Below are 20,471 nucleotides of genomic sequence, written 5' to 3' on the forward strand. Positions count from 1 at the left end.
CATACCACAATTGAAATTTAAACAACAACACATCAGCACAAAACAGGGGTACAAATGTAATTACCAATTCAATCATCATCCGCTCATTTGTTCATGCCTAAAACACGATCAAACTTTTCTCCAAAAACCACGTAACAATCTGCAGATTCCTTCCATCTTCGGCACTCCATTCTCCGGTGATAGCTTTCTTCTCCGGCAACAAATCGTATCTCCGGCGATCACCACAACAATCGACCAACTCTAGCAAAGGTTTGACCTCAGCTTCTGCCAAAAAAATTTAAGAAAAATCTGATCACTAAAGCACTGGTCCCTTTCTGCAGAAATCAAAAAAATTCCAACATTCTTCCAATCATACGAGCTGCAATCTTTGAAGATTCCAACGACCTGCATATCCACTGCACGATCAAGAACCAAGGTTTGCAAGAAACCGTATCCTCTGTCAACTCTGTTCTATTGTCATTTTTTTTTTTGCAAACTATCTTAAATCTTCTACATAAAACTATATTATTTGCATACAAAATCAAAAATTATAGATGAACTATTATCTTGATTATAATGAAAATGACCATGATCATAACGTGCTTGCTGAAAAACACAAACAATTTATAAACTAAAAAATAGAAAAAAATTACCCAAGCTCACTGGTTTGTGTACATTGATTAACCAAAAAAAAAAAAACAAGAGACAAGAACTCTGAAATTTTTACATCCTAATTTGTCTTTACAATAAAAAGAATAATTTGATATTAGTGTGAATTTTAATAGCCAAAACATTCAGAAACATTAGGACAACTAGTTACTTGGAAAAACAATCAATAAATTCAACTAAATGTTTCAGTAGGGTATGGGACTACAGATTAAGGGAACCAGTTACCTTCACACTGGTTTGTGTACATTGATTAACAAAAAAAAATAGACAACAAACAAGAACTCTAAAAATTTTACATTCAAATTTGTCTTTACAATAAAAAAAAAAAAAAAATTTGATGTAGCTGTGATGATTTACTGCAATAGGGTAACCAGTTACCCTGAAAAACAGCCAATATATAAAACTAAGAGGAAATTACAACTATATAAAACTAAGTGTAAAAATAGGCAATATATGATTCAATATTAAGGTAACCAGTTACCCTGCAAAAAAAAAAAAGTCAATGTGTAAAACTGAGTGTAACAAGTTAACCTGCAACAACAGTCAATATATATAACTAATTGGAAAAACAAAAAATATATAAAACAAAGTGTGACCAGTTACCCTACAAAAGCTAAATGTTTCAGAAGAAGATGTGATTAAATATTAAGTAAACCAGTTACCTAGCCCATTTAGAACCAACTAACTACTTAAAAAATTGCCATATTTTACAGATATGGACAATATTACTTCTTAAGTTCAATATGGAGGCAATTGGAATGAAAATAATGAGTACCAAGGGTACACAATGACTGGGATATTAATACCACCAAATTGTTCTTTTGACAACTTGGTGAATTTGATAAAAAAGGAGATAAAGGAAAAAACAGCAACTATTGAAGTTTCTTATCAAGTAGAAAAAGGAACACCACCAATGAAGGTTGTAACAGACAATTCAGTGTTGTTCTTTCTGGAAATAAAGAAAAAAGTTGCTACTAAAATAACAGACTTACCATTGTGTGTCACTATAGTTCAAGAATCAAGCAATGAAAATGACCTTCTTCTATTAGCAAATCAGAAAGCTACGCAGAAATGGAGGTGGGGACATTATTAATGCAAGCAAACCAAGCTTCCATCAATGAACAAATGTTTCTTGAAGAAGGAATGTCAAGCACAACAAATGAGGGCATAAATGTGTCATACATGCCTCATTTTGCTGAAGAAGTAGCTGATTTCATAATTGAGGACTATACAAGAAGAAAAAAGAAGTTGGATGAAATCCAACTAGTAATATCTGATTACAGAGTGAACACAATAGAGCATGGGAAAATTTACAAGGATAAGAACACAGTCAAATCAGCTCTTAGCCACTATGCAATGCTGCATAACTTCCAGTTCAAAACAAAAAGATCAGAACCTAGAGAGTACCTAGTTACTTGCGCAGATGAAACATGCAAATGGTTGGTGAGAGCATCTAAGTACAGAAATCAAGATTTATTCAAGGTACGGAAATGCAATCCAAATCACACTTGCTCTGTTGAAATTGTTTTGGAAGACCATAGGCAAGCAAAAAGCATCGTAGTTGGGGAATTAATAAAGAATAAGTACAAGTCAATCAAAAGAAATTACACTCAAAATGACATCATGAATGATATGAATGATGACTTCGGAGTAACTATGGGATACACAAAAGCATGGAGATCAAGAGAGAAAGCTTTGCGTCTAGTAAGAGGGAACCCCGATGATTCATATCAAAAGTTGCCAATATATCTTTACATGTTGAAGCAAGCAAATCCAGGAACAATAACACACCTACTCACAGACAAGGAAGATAGATTCAAATACCTATACATAGTTTTCTCTAACTCAATCAAGAGTTGGAGATACTTGAGGCCTATAATTGTTGTTGATGGAACTTTCTTGAAAAATGCACATGGTGGTACCCTATTTTCGTGTTGGCTTTTGGAATAGCAGACTCTGAAAATGATAACTCATGGCTTTGGTTCTTCTCCAAACTGTGAGACACCTATGGAGAACCCGAAGGTATGATAGCTTCAACAATATATTCTTTTTTTTTTTTGGTAAATCAGAGAAAATTTATTAAGCTCAAAACAAATTACAAACACCAATTAATTACAAATATAACTGTCCCACCCAATCTAAATCTTTTTGACTCATCTTCTTTTTGTTCATATAACAGACCCTGTTACAGACATCTTTTTTAACCTTTTGAACAACACTGCTAACCATTGGCACCCAGTGATTCCACAAAGCTTCATTCCTAGCTTTCCAAATGTGATATATACAAGCCACTAACACACAACAGCACACCTTCCTACAACATGAAGACTGCCTATTCCTTCTAATCCAGTTCATAATGCCATCAACCTCATATCTATTAGATCCTAAGCCTAACCATCTCAGGATATCAGAGATACAAAGCTTACTAAACTCACAAACAAAAAATAAATGTTTATGAGTTTCCTCTGTCTTTCCATAGATAATACAACAGTTATCTTTCACACAACCAAATCTGAGAAGACGATCCTTTGTTGGTAATCTTTTTTTTAAAACCAGCCAGGTCACAAATTTGTGTTTCGGAATTCCAAGTCTGTCCCAAATGAAAGAATATTGCCACTTCACATTTGACTTATCCTTCTGCAACTTGTATAACTGAGCAATGGAACAAGCAGGCCAAACATGGATATTGTGCATCAGAATTTCCTTGAATTCATTCTTTATGTTAACTACTTTTTTCCAGTACCAACTACTAGTTGTAGGAGCCATATAGCCCCACCAGTCTGCCTCCTTAATATACACCGAATGAACCCACTTCACCCAAAGGTTATCCTCCTTCTTAGCTATAGCCCAAAAATATTTCCCAATAGCACACCGGTTCCACAAACCAATGTTTGAAAAGCCCAGACCTCCAACATTTTTACTCTTCTCAATCTCAGACCAAGATACACGACCTGGCCCTTCCATATACTCTGAACCTTTCCAAAGAAAAGCTCTGCATATTTGCTTGATTCTTCTAATCACCATTTGGGGCAAAATAATCAATTGAGACCATTACAAATTAATAGAAAGCAGGACAGAATTGATAAGAATACATCTCCCTGCAAAGGAGAGATTTCTTGAGCTCCAACTCCTAATTCTTTTAACCATCTTCTCAACTAAACAATCATAATCAGCTGGAGTTATTCTAGCATTGCTTATGGTCATTCCTAAATATTTGAAAGGAAGCTTACCTCTACTAAACCCAGTCATATCAGTGATCCTATTCCAATCTCCATCATTCAATCCAACACCATATATGGCTGACTTAGCTTTGTTAGCTTTTAAACCAGAAGCATCTGTAAACAACTGAAATCCCCTGAGTAAAATATGGATAGCTTTAAAGGTTCCTTTGCTAAATAGAAGCAAATCATCTGCAAAGCAGAGATGATTTAACTCCAAAAAATCACATCTTGGATGATATTTAAAATCCTTATGATTCCCAACTGCCACCATTATCCTCGACAGATACTCCATACTGATTACAAACAACAAAAGGGATAATGGATCCCCTTGCCTTAAACCTCTCCTAGACTTCAAGCATCCTGTTTGAGCCCCATTGATCATGAAAGAGAATCTTGGAGTAGTAACACAGACCATAATCAAATTGATAAACTTAGATGGGAAATTAAGAGCTATCATCATTTCTTGCAAAAAATTCCAATCCAAGGTGTCATAAGCTTTTTGAAGGTCTATTTTAATCATACAAGATGAGCTAGTACTTTTCCTCCCATAACCCTTCACTAAGTCTTGGCATATCATAATATTATGAGCTATATTTCTGCCTTGAACGAAACCACTTTGACTATCAGAGATAATTGTAGGTAAAATCACTCTAAGTCTTGAACAAATAAGTTTGGTGGCTATTTTACAGACCACATTGCAACAAGAAATTGGTCTATAATCACTAACATTCTTGGGGCATCTAGATTTAGGAATAAGGGTTATATTGGTTGTATTGAGTTCCTTAATCAGCTTACCCGAATGCAGGAAAGAAAGAACTGCTTTAATAACATCCTGTCCAGTAATATGCCAAGTGTGTTTAAAAAAAGCACTACTATACCCATCAGGACCCGGTGCCTTCTCATCAGGAATGGAAAAAAGAGCATCTTTCACTTCATCTTTGGTGTACTGCTTCAACAGAAAATCTGCCTGATGCTCAGAGACTAACTTCCCAGCTTTGACCACCCTGTCCAAAACAGCTTTCCTCCCATTTGAAACAGAACCAAATAACTCTGAATAATAATCATTGAAAACCTGAGTCGCTCCTTCCTGTGTATCAAACCAACGACCCTTCATATCCCTTATAGAATGAAAAGAGTTTTGAATCCTTCTATTTCTGATACTCCTGTGAAACAATTTTGTATTTTCATCTCCATGCTTGATCCAATCCACTTTTGCTTTCTGCTTTAAAAAATTAATCATATTCTGGTGCGCAAGATGGTAATCAACTCTACAACTAATTTTCTCATTCATCAATTGAGTATTACCAGGGGATTCATTAATTTTTCCTTGAATCTCCAGCAGCTTCTGAAAAGTCTCAGCATCTTTAACAAAGACACCCCCCTTTCCCTCCTTATTAAGCTTAGTTAAAACTCCCCTAAGCTTTTTTAACTTGGTAATTAAACAAAACATAGGGGTTCCTGTAATTTCTTCATTCCAACATAAAGAAACCTTATTCAAGAAATCTTTACGACTACTCCAAAAATTGAAATATCTGAAGGGTTTTCGGATCTCACACTCTGAAGAAAAAGTCACCAAACAAGGACTATGGTCAAAATCCCCTTCAGGAAAGAATATAGCCTCAGCATTAGAAATTTTTTCCAGCCATTGATCATTTACCAACACTCTGTCAAGCTTTGCATACACACGAGAACTATCATCTTGCTTATTATTCCAAGTAAAAAAGTTCCCAATAAATTTCATATCTACTAACCCACACTTCTCCACACAGCTTTGAAACGGGACCATTTCAGATCCATTTCCACTATAGTGTAATCGATCTGAAGGAGATAAAACAGAGTTAAAATCCCCCATTATCATCCAAGGACAACTAGTAATACTGCCTATGTTCTTCATATCCTCCCAAAGCCTTTCTCTGTCATTCATATCATTTAAATCATAAACCACAGTGACTGCAAACTGGATTCCATGCTTAATCTGAACTAGAAAGTGCATCCATTGACTTGAGCTACCCCGAATATCCACCATAAAACTATTCGGATTCCAAGCTACAACAATCCGACCATTAGGATGATTAGCTAAATTGCAAGTGAAACACCAACCTTGAAACATATTAAGGTATAAGGCCCCCATTTTAGAAACCTTAACCCTTGTTTCTAGGAGACTAACAAAACCAATTCGTTTATTGGATATCATTCTCATGACATCATTTTGCTTGTTAGTTTTGTTAAGTCCCTTAACATTCCAGCAAAACAATCTATCCATTAATTAATGGAGGATCTCCCCCTCCATCAATATTGGACCTCATCTCTTGAAGAGCTACTCCCACATGCAATTTTGCATCAGAAAACTGATCTAAAGCCTTAAACGAGTTACTCACATTCACTTCTGTGTCTTTTGGTATCTGCATTTTTGAGCCTTTAGCTTGGCAAAAACCATCTGGGTCCTTCTTTCTTTCAATCTGCCCCTGTGCTCGAGTAACCTTCCTTGTTGTATCAGTTTGCTACAGACTAGTAGTTTTCGGTTGCCAAATTTGAGATATCCCTGCTTTGTCTATCCTCTTCCTGCAGTCGCTTTTGACATGGCCAATTCCACTGCACTGAGAACAAGCATCTGGTTTCCATTCATAGTAAACTTCCACATGCACAAGCTCTCCTTTCTCGTCTTCAAATTTGATTTGAGCTGGTAATTCTTTAGCTAAACTCACTTCAATAAGCACCCTAGCAAACTGAAGTTTATCTCTGTTCCCTGTTGCTCTGTCCTGACGAATCATCTTCCCAATTGTGCTCACTATTTTAGCCATAGTTCTCTCCCCCCAATACTTAAGTTCCAGGTTTCTTAATTGAACCCAAATTGGGACTGTCAACACTGTGTCCTTGGTGAATTTAACATCTGGATCCCATCTTTTCATAATGATAGGCTTCCTGTCAAAAAAGAAGTATCCAGCATCCAAAATTCCATCTTTAACTTCTACCTTTTGAAATCGAATCAGGAAAATACCTTGAGCCAACAGCCCTATTTTATCTATCCCTTTGTCTCTCCAAATTCTGCGAACGAAACCTTCCATCACCGAAAGAGGAGGATTGGCCCCCAAAACATAACACACAATGGAAGAATTCCAGAATTGAACTTCATCTTTTATGTCATTAACCTCTATTTTGACAACATCAGTCTCCATCTTCAAAATAGGTGTAGAGTTACCTGTATTCCATGCTTTTCCTTTTGAACCTGATATGTCACCCTTCAGAACTCCCAACCAGTCAATAAGGGTTTTTTTAACCACCGATCGACATTCCAGTTCTCCAACATCAACCTCTGGTCCTCCCCTAGCATCTGTAATTTCTTGAGACTCAGGATCCTCCATTGCCAACTCTGTCCCCTTTTGACCGAAGACATCATCATCGTCCAGATTAAGAGCCTCCACCCCCAGAATTTCATCAATGGATTTTAGTTTCTTGATTGGATCTGTTGATGAAGGTCCTTTTTTCTTCTTCACCGGCGTCTTCTTCTTCAATTTTGGTCTCCCTGCCATGGCACCAGCTCAAGCTGAAGAGAGAGCAAAAAATTGGCGCGAAAAAAATTTCGAAAAAAGTTTTAATGTTTTCCAACAACGATATATTCTTGTTTATAAACAAATAGGAACATTTTACCAAAACAAAATACACAAATACATGCTATTTCTTTTAGAATCTGAACAAAGTAACTGGTTACCTTCACCAAAATAAAAAAAAAATTGAAAAATACTTAATTTTTGTTTTTTGATTTTAAAATATTTGTACTCCACAGGATTGGCTATAGTTTCTGACAGACATAAGAGCATAGACAATGCAGTACATATGGTGTACCCAAATGCTTTCCATGGAGTTTGCATGTTTCACTTACTCAATAATTTGAAAGGCAAGTATGGGAGCCATGGAGAAGAGCTACAAATGAAATTCATTGCAGCAGCAAAAGCATACACAAAGACAGAATGTGAACACTACATGAGAGGCCTTGATAGAATTGATAGACACATTAGGCCCTATTTAGAAAAAGCCAAGTATGAAACTTGGGCAAGATCATACTCGCCAACAAAAAGATATACCATGATGACATCCAACATCGCAGAATCACTCAACACTACACTAAAAGCTGCAAGAAATCTCCCCATTGATATCTTGGTTGAATGCCTTAGAAGTTTGGTTCAAAAGTGGGTTTGGAACAACTCAAATAATGCAAATGGAACATTCACAAAAGTCTCTACAGCAACAGAGAATGAATTGAGACATGGCATTGTTTCAAAAATGAAGTATGAGGTATGCAACTAAACATATTCTTACAAATCCTTATTCGGTCAATAGATGGTAACTAGTTACCTTCCATAAGAACAGGAAAATTTTTTTTTACACAGAAGCATAACTAGTTACTTTAAATCTTAAGTCTAGTTAAAATGTTTATTATCTGATTCTATTTCATGACAAACTATTTTTAGGTCTTGCCTTTCAACACAATAGAATACCAAGTTCGTGATCAAAAGGGGATAAATTTCACAGTAAATATACATAATAGAACAGGTACTTGCAATAGGTTCCAAGAAGATGAAATACTTTGTGGCCATGCAGTAGCTGCCATTGCAAAGAGAAACTTGAGTGTGTATGATTATTGTGCAAAATTCTACAGAACAGAAACGTTGAAAGCATTGTATCAAGAAAATGTTCATCCTTTGCCCCATAAAGATGAATGGAATCTCCCACAACACTTGGACATAATAGTGCTGCCTCCAAATGCAACAATCCCTGCAGGAAGACCAAGAAAGAAACGAATAAGATCAAGAGGGGAACATAAAGTAATAATCACCTGTGGGAAATGTGCACAACCAGAACATAACAGGAAGACTTGCAGGAATCCTCCATTTGAGAAGCCAAACAAACAGAAAAAGCCAAAGACATAGATTCATATTCTACAGCAAAACAAACCTTTCATAGCTTTACTCATTGAAAGAGAGACTTTCATATTCATCAAGTATCATTCAGTATTTTAATAAGATTGTTTCAAAATGAAACACATTGATTGATTATGCAAACTTATAAAATCCTTTCAAAATAATTTCTTGGATTTGTTTGCTTCTAATTTTTCAATGCTACCATCACTATAAATAAACCATGACGAAAAAAAAATGATCGTACCCAGTTACCAAAAATTAACAACAAAAACAACGATATGGTAACTGGTTACCCTGAAGTTTCAATACAAGATAAATTACCCCACTATAACAATCTAAAAGCCAGTTAAGTAACCAGTTACCCTCGGTATATTAGGAAACAAACAGCCTGAGTACCTGGTTACTCTCAAAATCATTCTTGCTTGAATATCACCAATAAAATTAGTTAAACAACCCAACTGGGGACTAGTTTCCCTCAAACTATTCCATAAAACAATGGAAAAAAATACAAAAACAAACAGAAAGCTAGCTACCTGCTTTAAAGTGTTATCTAAAATATATATTAATAATTGTAATTAACAAACAACAAACCACTGGGGAAAAAACAAAAAAAAAAAACAATTAAGTAACCAGTTACCCTCGGTATGTTAGCAAAGAAACAACCTGGGTACCTGGTTACCCTCTAAATCATTCTTCCAAACGCTTACAGCAAAAGAATTAACAAAACGATATACTAATATGTATATCTAAAATGACCTTAAGAATCCCAATGTTTTACATAAGCAGAAATTTAAAAAAGCTAACTGTTAAACTATAAATTGATTCATCATTTAATTATAGTTGTAGCAAAAATAAAAAAGCAAAAGAAATATAATATTACTAAAAGCCTATGCAACAATTTTCATTCTTTTCTGTCTCCTCTCCAGAAGCTTCTCAGTGAACTCATCGCTAGTTAAGTATCCCTCAAGTTCTTTGTTCTTTCCATGATAGTACAAGCTGACAGCAATGTCTTTGCAAAGGAGACGAACATCAATATGTTTAGGCATCTCATTCTCCTTCCCAAGAATTATTTGCTCAGCAAAATAAGTAGAAAACACCCCACAATCACTGCATAATAGAAAAAAATAAAAAAAAACAACTAAGAACATATAAACAAAACAGAACACAAAAAAAAAAAAAAAAACTAAAATCAAATAAACAAACTAACTAATCAGTCTGTTGAGGAATGCCTTTAGCAATGCTCAACTTCAAAGCCTCATTCTCTGCCACGTCATACAGGCTAACATCAAGATTAATATCTTTACGAACATAGAAATCAATCATCTCCAATAGAAGAGGAATCAAAACAGCAAATGCCTCAACGACAGGTAAAGTCTGATTTTCATGCTTTGCACTAGACATTGAATCATACATCGTAAGAGATCTCTGCTGTACATTAAAGTGCAACAAAATCCAATGCATAAGACCCTTCACATTAACAGGCATGACAACATCATCAAGCAAATTCCAATGAGTTGCACAAAACATGGATTCCCCCTTCATTATCTTCAAAGCAACGCAGCTCTCATCTATTTTAAATGCACCACTGCCTTTTTTCTTAAAATCTTCATACATAAACACTATGTTTTGCCCAAAACAAGTGTCAGTCGTAGATACTCTTCTCTTCAAATCTTTAGACAATCTAACATTTCTCCTCAAGTAATACATCATCACATCAATATGCTGCATAATAAAAAAATACATGATTATAAAATGATATGGGTAGAAACAAATCTACTATGACAGTCAAGAAAACTTTGTCACACAAGGGTAACTGGTGACCATCATCAACACAAAACCAGTTACAATGTTTGGGTAACCAGTTACCCAATGAACTACAACAAAGCAAACAGTAAGGGAACTGGTTACCCAATAACATCATAATATATAGCATAAATAGATCACTAGACTTATTACCTTATAAAAAAAAGAAAAAAATACTCCAACATGAAAAACCAGATAAATTAAAAATGGAGAATCTCACTGATGAATCAACGAATTGCCCAGAGGAATAAAGGCTATGAAACCAAGTCTTCTCAGAAATATGAACAAAAGTGAAGTTAATTGGTGGGTCCACAGAATTATCATCATATTTTTTGAACCTGAACAATACATTAAAAAAAAAAAAAAGGTTAACAAATTAATCATACATATTACACATATAACAAACTTTAAAACAAATAATGGTTGTACATACTTGTTCCTTTTCTTCAAATCACGATTAATCCAGGAATCAAACTCAGACAGTTGTTCTTTAGTGTGATTATCACCAAGTTCATTGGAAAAGGGACAAATATTATCCAATATCGTCCTCTTTCTTTTTTGTTTCACTCCAACTTCAGAAGATCCAAATTTTGTTAAGAAAGGAGATTTTACAACAGCGCTCGACTTCGCTTGCCTTTTCCTTCCCAAAATCAGTCCAGTATCAACTACTTGTGCATCATCATACATCACAATTGACCACTTACTTTTATCCTCCAAAGAACTACTCTCTTTAAGTGGCCTCTCAATCGAATCATTAATAACTCTCCATATTGCATTAGAGACATGAAATGTGGGAGTTCGAGGACTTGAGCATACACTTGAGTCAACTTTAATTGGCTCCTAAAAAAGAAATAAAAATATACAACCAATACTACATTACAAACAAGAAAACACGGAGGAAATAAACCAATTGCTTAAACAAATAAAACGAAAATAAGATCTTACTTTAACAGTAGTAAAAAATTGTGAAGCAATCTGAACGGAATGCTCCAAATCAGCCCCCAACTCCTCACCAATATCAACATTTTGGTAACCCTTAGAGGAATGGCCATCAAAAAAATCCTAAAAATACAAAAACCAGCAATTTTTAAACAAAATAGAACCAAATTAGACATCATAAAAGGGAAACACACAGCACAATAGAAACCAGTTACCTTAGAAGAAGCCTCAGCATGCATAGGATCTTCAAACTCTCCACCAACATTATGATTACCAGCTGCCATAAATGCCTTAATATCATCCAACAAAGATATAATAGAAGCAAAATCAGATGCAAAGGATGCCTTCAATTCAGAAATTGCAATCAATATAGACTTATGGGAATCTTGCACTTCAACCAATTTTGATTGAATGGCAATAAGATCCTGATGCATATCTGAGGAACTAGCAGCATCGTCATCGGGTGGATCTGTTGGCAAAAACTTGCTTTCAAAAGACAACCCTCTCAGAATAGGCAGTCTCATTTCTTCAGTAGTAGGGATTATGACATTAACATCATACTGCAAGAATCTATTTTTTTTTTTTTAAACAGACGACACAAAATAACTGTAACAAAGTAATTAGTTACCCAACTATAAAACAAACATAATAAAAAATAGAAAGAGAATGACAAATTTAAAAAAAAAAAAAAAACAAAATCATTACCTCTTCCTCCAACAGAACGTTATCAACCAAATACTGATATGACACACTTCCCCTGCTTGTCCAATTCAGAATCCTTGGAAACAAACAATTAACCCGCCTACACAACGCTTGAGAACAAGAAGGAATTGTCTCATATATCCATATAAGGAAAGCAATAGGGAAACCATAGCACTTATAACTATAGTTATCCAGTGACCCATCAGCTTTCCTAGGAACATAATCATACATGGCGTACCAATCTTTCAAAAATGCCTGCATCACACACCTAGTTCTTTGCCACAACACTTTCCCAAAAGCAAACTTTTTCATCTCAGCGAAATTAGTATCAACCATGGCAAAGAAGGAGTTGTCAACACGAGTCTCAGTTTGTGTCCCGAACAAAAAATTGGCTAACAAATGAACAATAGCCAACTTAACGACAACCTCATCACCTTTCTTCTTTAAATTTTTATCATTAAATGCACATGCAACCTCCTCTTTCCTAAGTTTTTCTTCCTTCCTGGGTTTACCTTCGTACAACGGAAAAAGAGATTTCATAAGCCCTAAATCAGCCTCTTTGAACATGCCAAAGTCAACACTGCCCACACATTTCAAACCAGTAATGAGGGCAAACTCACTGATTGAGAACCTAACTAATGTGCCACCCAAGTTAAACCAAAACTCAGATTTTTTGTTTTTTAATAAACCTCCCGAAGCAAAACACTATGAAATAACTATGCCTGAAATGTGATATCAGGCATATCCAAAAAGTGACCGAATGGAGTTCTTCGAAACATTGCTTTTTGTTTCGAACTTAAAACTGCCTTAATCTCACTAATAACAGAAGGCTTATTCCACTGTTGGACTTTACTACCAAAACGCCTATCAGGTTTAATTCTGAAATGCGCATCCTAAAAACAAACATGAGAATCAATTACACATTGATAACATAACACTAAACAGAATAAAGAAACTATGAATAATATAAAGGGGGGAAAACAAACAAGGTAACTAGGTACCTATTATAAAACAATAAACATAAACAACTAACTCGGTACCTATAAATCCAACAAAAAATTATAAAAAATAAAATGAAAAGAAAAGTGGAAAACATACAGAACAATGAAAATTTAACATTAAAATAACAAAAAATTATAAAAGAAAATCAACACAAAAGTAACTAGGGACCACATGATAACACATTACAAGACACTAAAACTTAAGAAACATAATAATACGATTAAACCATAAAAAGTAAACAGGAACCACAAAAAGAAAAGCAATGCCAAACACATATAAACTATTAACTTAAAAAAAAAACACTAAACATCAACAACTAACTAGGAACCTAAAAAGGCCAAAAAAAATTATAAAAAAAGAAAAAGAAAAGTGCATAACATAGATAACAGGGAAACTTAAAACATTAAAATAACAACAAATGATAAAAGTAAATCAATTGAAAAGAAACTAGGGACCACATAAGAACACATGACAAAAAAACTAAACATAATAAACATAATCATACACTTAAACCATATCAAAGAAACAAGGGACCACAAACAGAAAACAATACCTGTAGAATGCACTTTAAACTTTGTTTATATGTATGTTTTTCTAGTTACCTAGTTACTTTGAACCTTGTTAAATGTATAAATGTGAATGTATGAAATCAGTAGTATACGTCAAGGAGTATGAGCAAGTTCTATCATTATTTAATTAACAAAACCACACACAAACACACATTTAGATATTTATATATATATATATATAAATACATGCTCTAAAACTTGAAGTTACAGCAAGCCAGAGCCAGTTACATCAAAATCTGATATCAAGATGAAGGCATATGATATTAATCATATATGTGGGAATTACATATATCATATAAGATTTCCCTCAAGGGAAAGATGCAGCAAAAAGGAAAAACATACACATACACATCGAAAACAAAAATCAAGGTAACTAGGTACCTTAACTCTACTCTGACGATCTTTCTTTGTCCCAGCAGCAGTTCTCTTGATCCTTGAAGAATCCTTAACTTGAGGGGAAGAACTCGAACCATGATGGACCCTAAACGGGTATGTTTAAAAATTTATATATCGCAAGCGCACGAATCGTCCATATAGAATAGTGATCGTAAGCAAGGATGTCGAACCCAAAGGAGTTGTCTAAAATCGAAAATGAAACTATTTTAAATCAAAAGTAATAAATTCTAACCTAGTTCCAAAGATTGATAAGTTTTAATAGTATGAACATAAAATGAAATATTGAAAAATAAAGCTTTTTAAGATAATGAAAATAAACCAATAATGAGTTGAAAATAAGTATTAAAAGAAAAGATTATTAAGATACTAGAATCCACAAAATGTAAGTTTAATAATATTTATTAGTATATTGATTCCCAAGTTTTAGTGATAGTTAAAATAATTTAAACTATCATTTTCCAAAAATATTTATAATTTTAAGCACAATTTTCTTATAAAAAGATAGGATTTTTCTTCACTTTTCAAAATTATAATTTCAAAGCATTTAGTGTAAATCAATCTAATGAAATAACAAATAAATCAATGAACATTATTTATAAGGCAAAACATAATATTTTTGTTCTAAGCATGGATGTGTACAATTTAATGACACATCTTACACAAAGAATATTATGTTTATGCACTAATGAAGAACAAAGTGTAAAAATGTTCTAACAATCTAAAATACAAGATATTTAAGATGAAAGAAATATATGAAGAAGAAAAATCCATAGACTTTGTTGCATTACAAGGGAAATCAACATACAACATAAATATTACCTAGTTACAAGTTGCTTCATCATGATCTTAATAATCTTATGAAAAAGATTAGAAGCACATAACTAGAATAGAAATTACAAAATAAATGACATACATACTTGCAAAATGCTCTTGAAAAACCCAAATGGAAGAGAGAATGGTAGAGAGAAAATGAGAGAAAAAGATGGTAACCAAAAAATTAAGCACACCAAAAATGGTCTTGAAAGTCCATATTTATAGCCAAAGTGAGTTTATTAAAATAATCAATTTAAATTAATTAAATTGATTAGATTAATTAAATAAAATAAATATGGTATGTAGAGGTAAATTATAGGGTGTAATGATGATGTTGTGGTGAAAATGTGTAGGAAAAAGGGTAAAAAGTTGGCATTTTTGTCATAGGGGACAAAGGGACAAATTGCATTTTTGTTGGGCTCAATAAGGGAAATGGCAGCAATGTGGTGGTTGGGTGTTGGAGGGGGGGCCACGGGTTGGGCCTAGAGTGGGCCTCACGTGGTTGGGCTTTTGGAGAAACACCATTTTTCTTGTTACTTTCTTTCAAAATTACCATCTTTCCTTTGATTTTCTTGCTTTTCAAGGGCAATAATTTTCCTACACAATAAATTATAAACTTAATTAAAATTAAATATTTTCATTAATAAAATATATCATATAACTCCCATGAAAACATTAATTAAAATTTAATTTACATAACATTTAATTTCAATAAAATCATATTTTTAGCATTCAAACTAACAATACTAATTTTAAATAATTAAACTACAACATATTATAATAACATATCTATAAAAACATATAAAAATCTAGAAAACTACAATAAGACTAATAAATTAAAAATTACATAAAAACTTAATAAGTTAATTAAAAACTCATGAACTAAGCAACAATTAGCATGTAAAACATGGTAAAATAACTCTATTTTGTAGAGTTATCAAACCACCATCAACACTTGTTGATGAAGAACCAACATTACCTCCCTTAAAAACATAAACATAAATACAAAAAATGAATATGAACAATGAAAACAACATACAAAGAAATATATGATTCCAACTCAAATAAACAAAAATCAAACTAACAACCAAACCAAAACACTGAAAGAAACCAGATACCTTAACGTTAGGTCCTGCATTGTTGGCAAGAACTGTCGGAGTTCGAGGAGAACGACGCATACCGACGGCGTTCAAGACCGTTAGCCAAAATTTCTGAAAATTCCAGCCGACCAAACTCCCATTCAACAACTCCGATGACCGAAAACAACTCCGATCACCCCAAAATACTCATCAACAACACCGATCACCAAACCCAAAATGCATGCAAAAAACTGAAAAAAAAAAAAAAAAAAAAAAAAAAGGAAGAACACTCAAGAACAAAGGAAAAAAACTGAACCGAAAAAAGGTAAAGTAAAAGTAAAACTAAAAAAGTTAAATGCCTTTGTAAAATTTTAAAAACTTAAATCAAAGAAAATTACATAACTACCCCTGGATTTGTAAAAAAAATCATTAGAAACAAACATATGGCAAAATAAGACATCTTAACAAAAATATGGGAAAAAAAACCACAAAAGTGATTAAAAAGTATAAAAAGCCATAAAAAAAAGTTAAGTTGAAAAAAAAGCCATATTTTTTAAAATATCAATTAAAAGTCCATATAAAATGTAATTTCCACCAATTAATTTCATCGTAACTACCTCAGAATTTAATGAGATATATACATCGGGCATGGTGCAAAATCATGGTGTGTTAAGTAAATGTTGATATTTTTAATTTTTGTAGTAAAATAGTGTAACATTTTTTTAACACTACATATTACTAAATATGTTTTTTTAGTAAATTAATATTTTATTTTAATATTATGATATATATTATTTTTGTTTAATTAATTTTTATTTTAAAGATATTTTGATTTTTTTTCATTTTTTATGGGTTATTGAATGATATATCACACCACAAAATATATATACTGAGTTGAAAAATAATATACCAATAAAACTTATAAGATTATTACTAAAAAATGTATAAATTATGCTAACAAAATTATATATTACCATTAAAATGTATATACCATGATACAAAACTATATACTACCATTATGTATAATAAGATAGAAACTAAATATCATAAAAAAAATGATATACCATACCACAAAAAATATATATACTAATTGGAAAATAATATATCAACAACCCATAAAAAACTTTAAAAAATCAATATAACTTTAAAATTAAAAATAATTAAACAAAACTAATATACATATACCACTATATTAAAGTCATACACTCCTAAATAAATAAAAAAAATTATAAAAAATGAAAATTTAAGTAATCAACAATGTAAAATAGTCATTTCTCTACAATTTTAAAAATAAGGACATCACTTCTTGATGCCATTATTTTGGGCAATTTCCTATAATTTTTCTGTATACATTCGTTGGGATTTTTAATAAAAACATAATGGTTGCGTTTGGTAACACTTAAAAAACTAGTTTTTTATTTAATTAATTAAAAATTTGAAAATTAAACATAAAATGTGTTTGGTAACTCTATTTTTATTTATTATTTTTTTTAAATTTTAATTAAAATTTATTAAATTTTAAAAATAGATTTTTTTCACTTTCAATTTTTTTTTAAATAGTTTTCAATTTTTCCTTTTTTTTTTCTTCTCTTCTTCAAATCAACACCTTATATTGTTAAACAAAAAATAAAAATAAAAGTTATCAAACGCGTTTATTATTTTTTATTTTTAAATAAAAAACAAAAATAGTTACCAAACATATTTTTATTTTTTAAAAATAAAGAAACAAAAATAAAATAATATTTATATTTTTGTGTTTAAAAAATTCAATATTTTTTTTTACCAAACGGGCCTAATATATATTTTACGCTTAAAAAAAATCGGCATATGTTTGCATGATAAATATTTGCAAGGTAAATTATTCAATTTTTAAAAAAATTTACATGATATCTTAAATTATTATAATGTACATTGTAAAAAAATAGAATTATATAACTATTCACTTACCGAAAACTCCAAGAGTACAACGGTGTACTCCTTTTTTAATAATACATTTTAGAATTCGCCTAAAAAAACATTTGAAATAAGAAACTTAAAAATTGCATTTTTATAAATTCAACACCATATTTTAAAATATATATATATATATATAAGAATTTAGCCTCTTTTTTTTTTTTTTTTTTAAATCTCTAATTTAATAATCTAGAAGGATTGGTCATTGAACTATGACAATAGTTAAGGTCTTTAAAATTTTAATGTTAACAATTTAGTTTTTCTAATATGATTTTATAACAATTAAAGTTTTGACTTGATCACCCATACTAAATTTAAGGCAAAAAGATCGAAGTGTAATACTTTATAAAAATTGAAGATGGAGACTAAGAGGAAATTAAGTGTGTCCTTGAACTTAAAAATAAATATATAATTAACTCTTTGATAAATATTGGTTGAAAATCATATTATAACAAAAAATTCTTTAATTCACTACAACCTCATAGATCTTCAATACAATTTAAAATTAGTCCATCAACAAAAGTGGTTCTATTGACATTTTTTTTCCTTTTTCTCTATTTGTTTATCCCAAAAATAGATAAGATGACGTGGCATGACAAAATGATAGGTGACATTAGATACGTTACTTACTAGTTTTGGTCGAATAGGCTCGACCAGAAGATAAAGAGTTGCCTCCTTGAGTTCATCCGATTATGACTAAGGTTTGCTGATCAAAGAATTGCAAGCTGACTACATGTAACCAACTTGAAAAAAATGTTGGACATATGAAGATAACAGAAGCAACTCCAATGACCAAATCAATCTGCATTTCACGATATATTTATTTAAATATATTTTGATTGTATTATTTTTATTACATATTGAGTTGTAAAAGTCTCACAATATGAGTGTTGGGTCAATTTCATACTTGTAAGGCCCATGACCTAATAGAAGTTTTATAAATAAAATCTCTCACTATCATTATGGGGGATCCCGAATCTATGTTCTATAATACACACTTACACACAAAAATTATGTAAAATTGTATCTTTTTTCTCAGGCTTAAGAAACTCAGTTGGCTCCGGTTCACTTAATTTTAAGTTCGAGACCTTCGTAATTAATATAAGTACAAGTAAACGTAGGTCATTAACAACTCTTGAGGTCGAACCATTATAAAAAAATTTGTCATTTATTTTAGTTCAATTTTTTTTATCATTTATCATCGGTGGTCAAGTCTCTTCATACTATTTTAATTAAAAATAATATTAGGCGTATATTTATTCATTTATTTTTTAAAAAGTTTACACACTCAAAATGCATAATGTGACATACATTATAAACAATTTAGTTTTATTAAATTGATACCATAGAATGCTAAATCATTGTGTGCAATTTATAGAATAAATATGTTACAAATATGCACTTATTACTTATACAAATTGACATAAATGTCCTCATGTTATTATAAAATATATATTTTATTTCTTAACTCACCATTTTTCAATATATATAATAACATTCATAAAATTAGGTTATTAATTTTAAGTTTCTTCATATGCATTATTATATCATTTATTAGATAATAAATCCATGAATAATTTTGTCAAACAAAAAATCCATGAATAATAAAGGATAAGATAAGAAAATAAACTTTTTCCAATATTTTTTTATTAACAATTAATTTTGTACTTAAAAGACAATTTGGAAAGTATGTGAAAAGAAATTATAAAATTATAAACTTCAATAAGAAATTTATTTAGAAAACAAAAAATAAATGTCAATATAGAACTACTTTCACAAACCCTTATTTTACAAAATTTTATTTATTTGTTTGTTTTTTGTAAATATGACCCTACTGCATTTATTTATGTAATATTTTTTTTTTGAAAAACCTACTGCATTTATTTGAACAGCCTGAAACTATTTGAATAATATTTGCATCATAAAAATAACATATATACTAAAAAAAGAAGAAGCATTTTTGATGCATTCCACCAAAATAGTAAAGTGACTATAAAGCGACTCAGTTACTACATATCTAGTAGTAGTTAGCAACAGCTATCTACAACTGCACAAACAAGCTGAGAATAATAGGAAGAGGAAAGTGACCTAACTAGAATCCAATCAACTTACAGTGTAACAGTATAAATATATGTGTATTATATATGTATAACGATCATTTATTATTAACCAATTATGAACACAGTCACACACAGCCCATTCTGGCCACGTGAAACAGAGCCAGAAGCCCACATCTCCATCGTCGTCATCCTCTCCTCATCATAATAAAAAAAACTATTTCTTTACTCTGTTTCTGCTCTGTTCTGACATGCCCACTTCATCTTCACCGTCCACGTGTCATCATCTCAACACATCTAACAACACCTAGTATCCGTTATAAGGACAACTATCACTACTGCTACTATACTCTCTAGGGACTAGTAGTAG

At 31.7% G+C, this 20,471-nt stretch overlaps 1 protein-coding gene across 1 annotated transcript; it reads left to right on the top strand.

The window, feature by feature from the left end:
- Positions 1-7,538: 7,538 nt before the first annotated feature.
- On the top strand, positions 7,539-8,797 carry LOC133823796 (uncharacterized). The gene is made up of 3 exons (XM_062256646.1): positions 7,539-7,566; positions 7,654-8,162; positions 8,339-8,797. The coding sequence occupies exons 1-3, from the start codon at positions 7,539-7,541 to the stop codon at positions 8,795-8,797; spliced, it is 996 nt and encodes a 331-aa protein (XP_062112630.1).
- Positions 8,798-20,471: the final 11,674 nt, after the last annotated feature.

This window comes from Humulus lupulus, chromosome 3, assembly GCF_963169125.1.
Source record: "Humulus lupulus chromosome 3, drHumLupu1.1, whole genome shotgun sequence".
Taxonomy (NCBI): domain Eukaryota; kingdom Viridiplantae; phylum Streptophyta; class Magnoliopsida; order Rosales; family Cannabaceae; genus Humulus; species Humulus lupulus.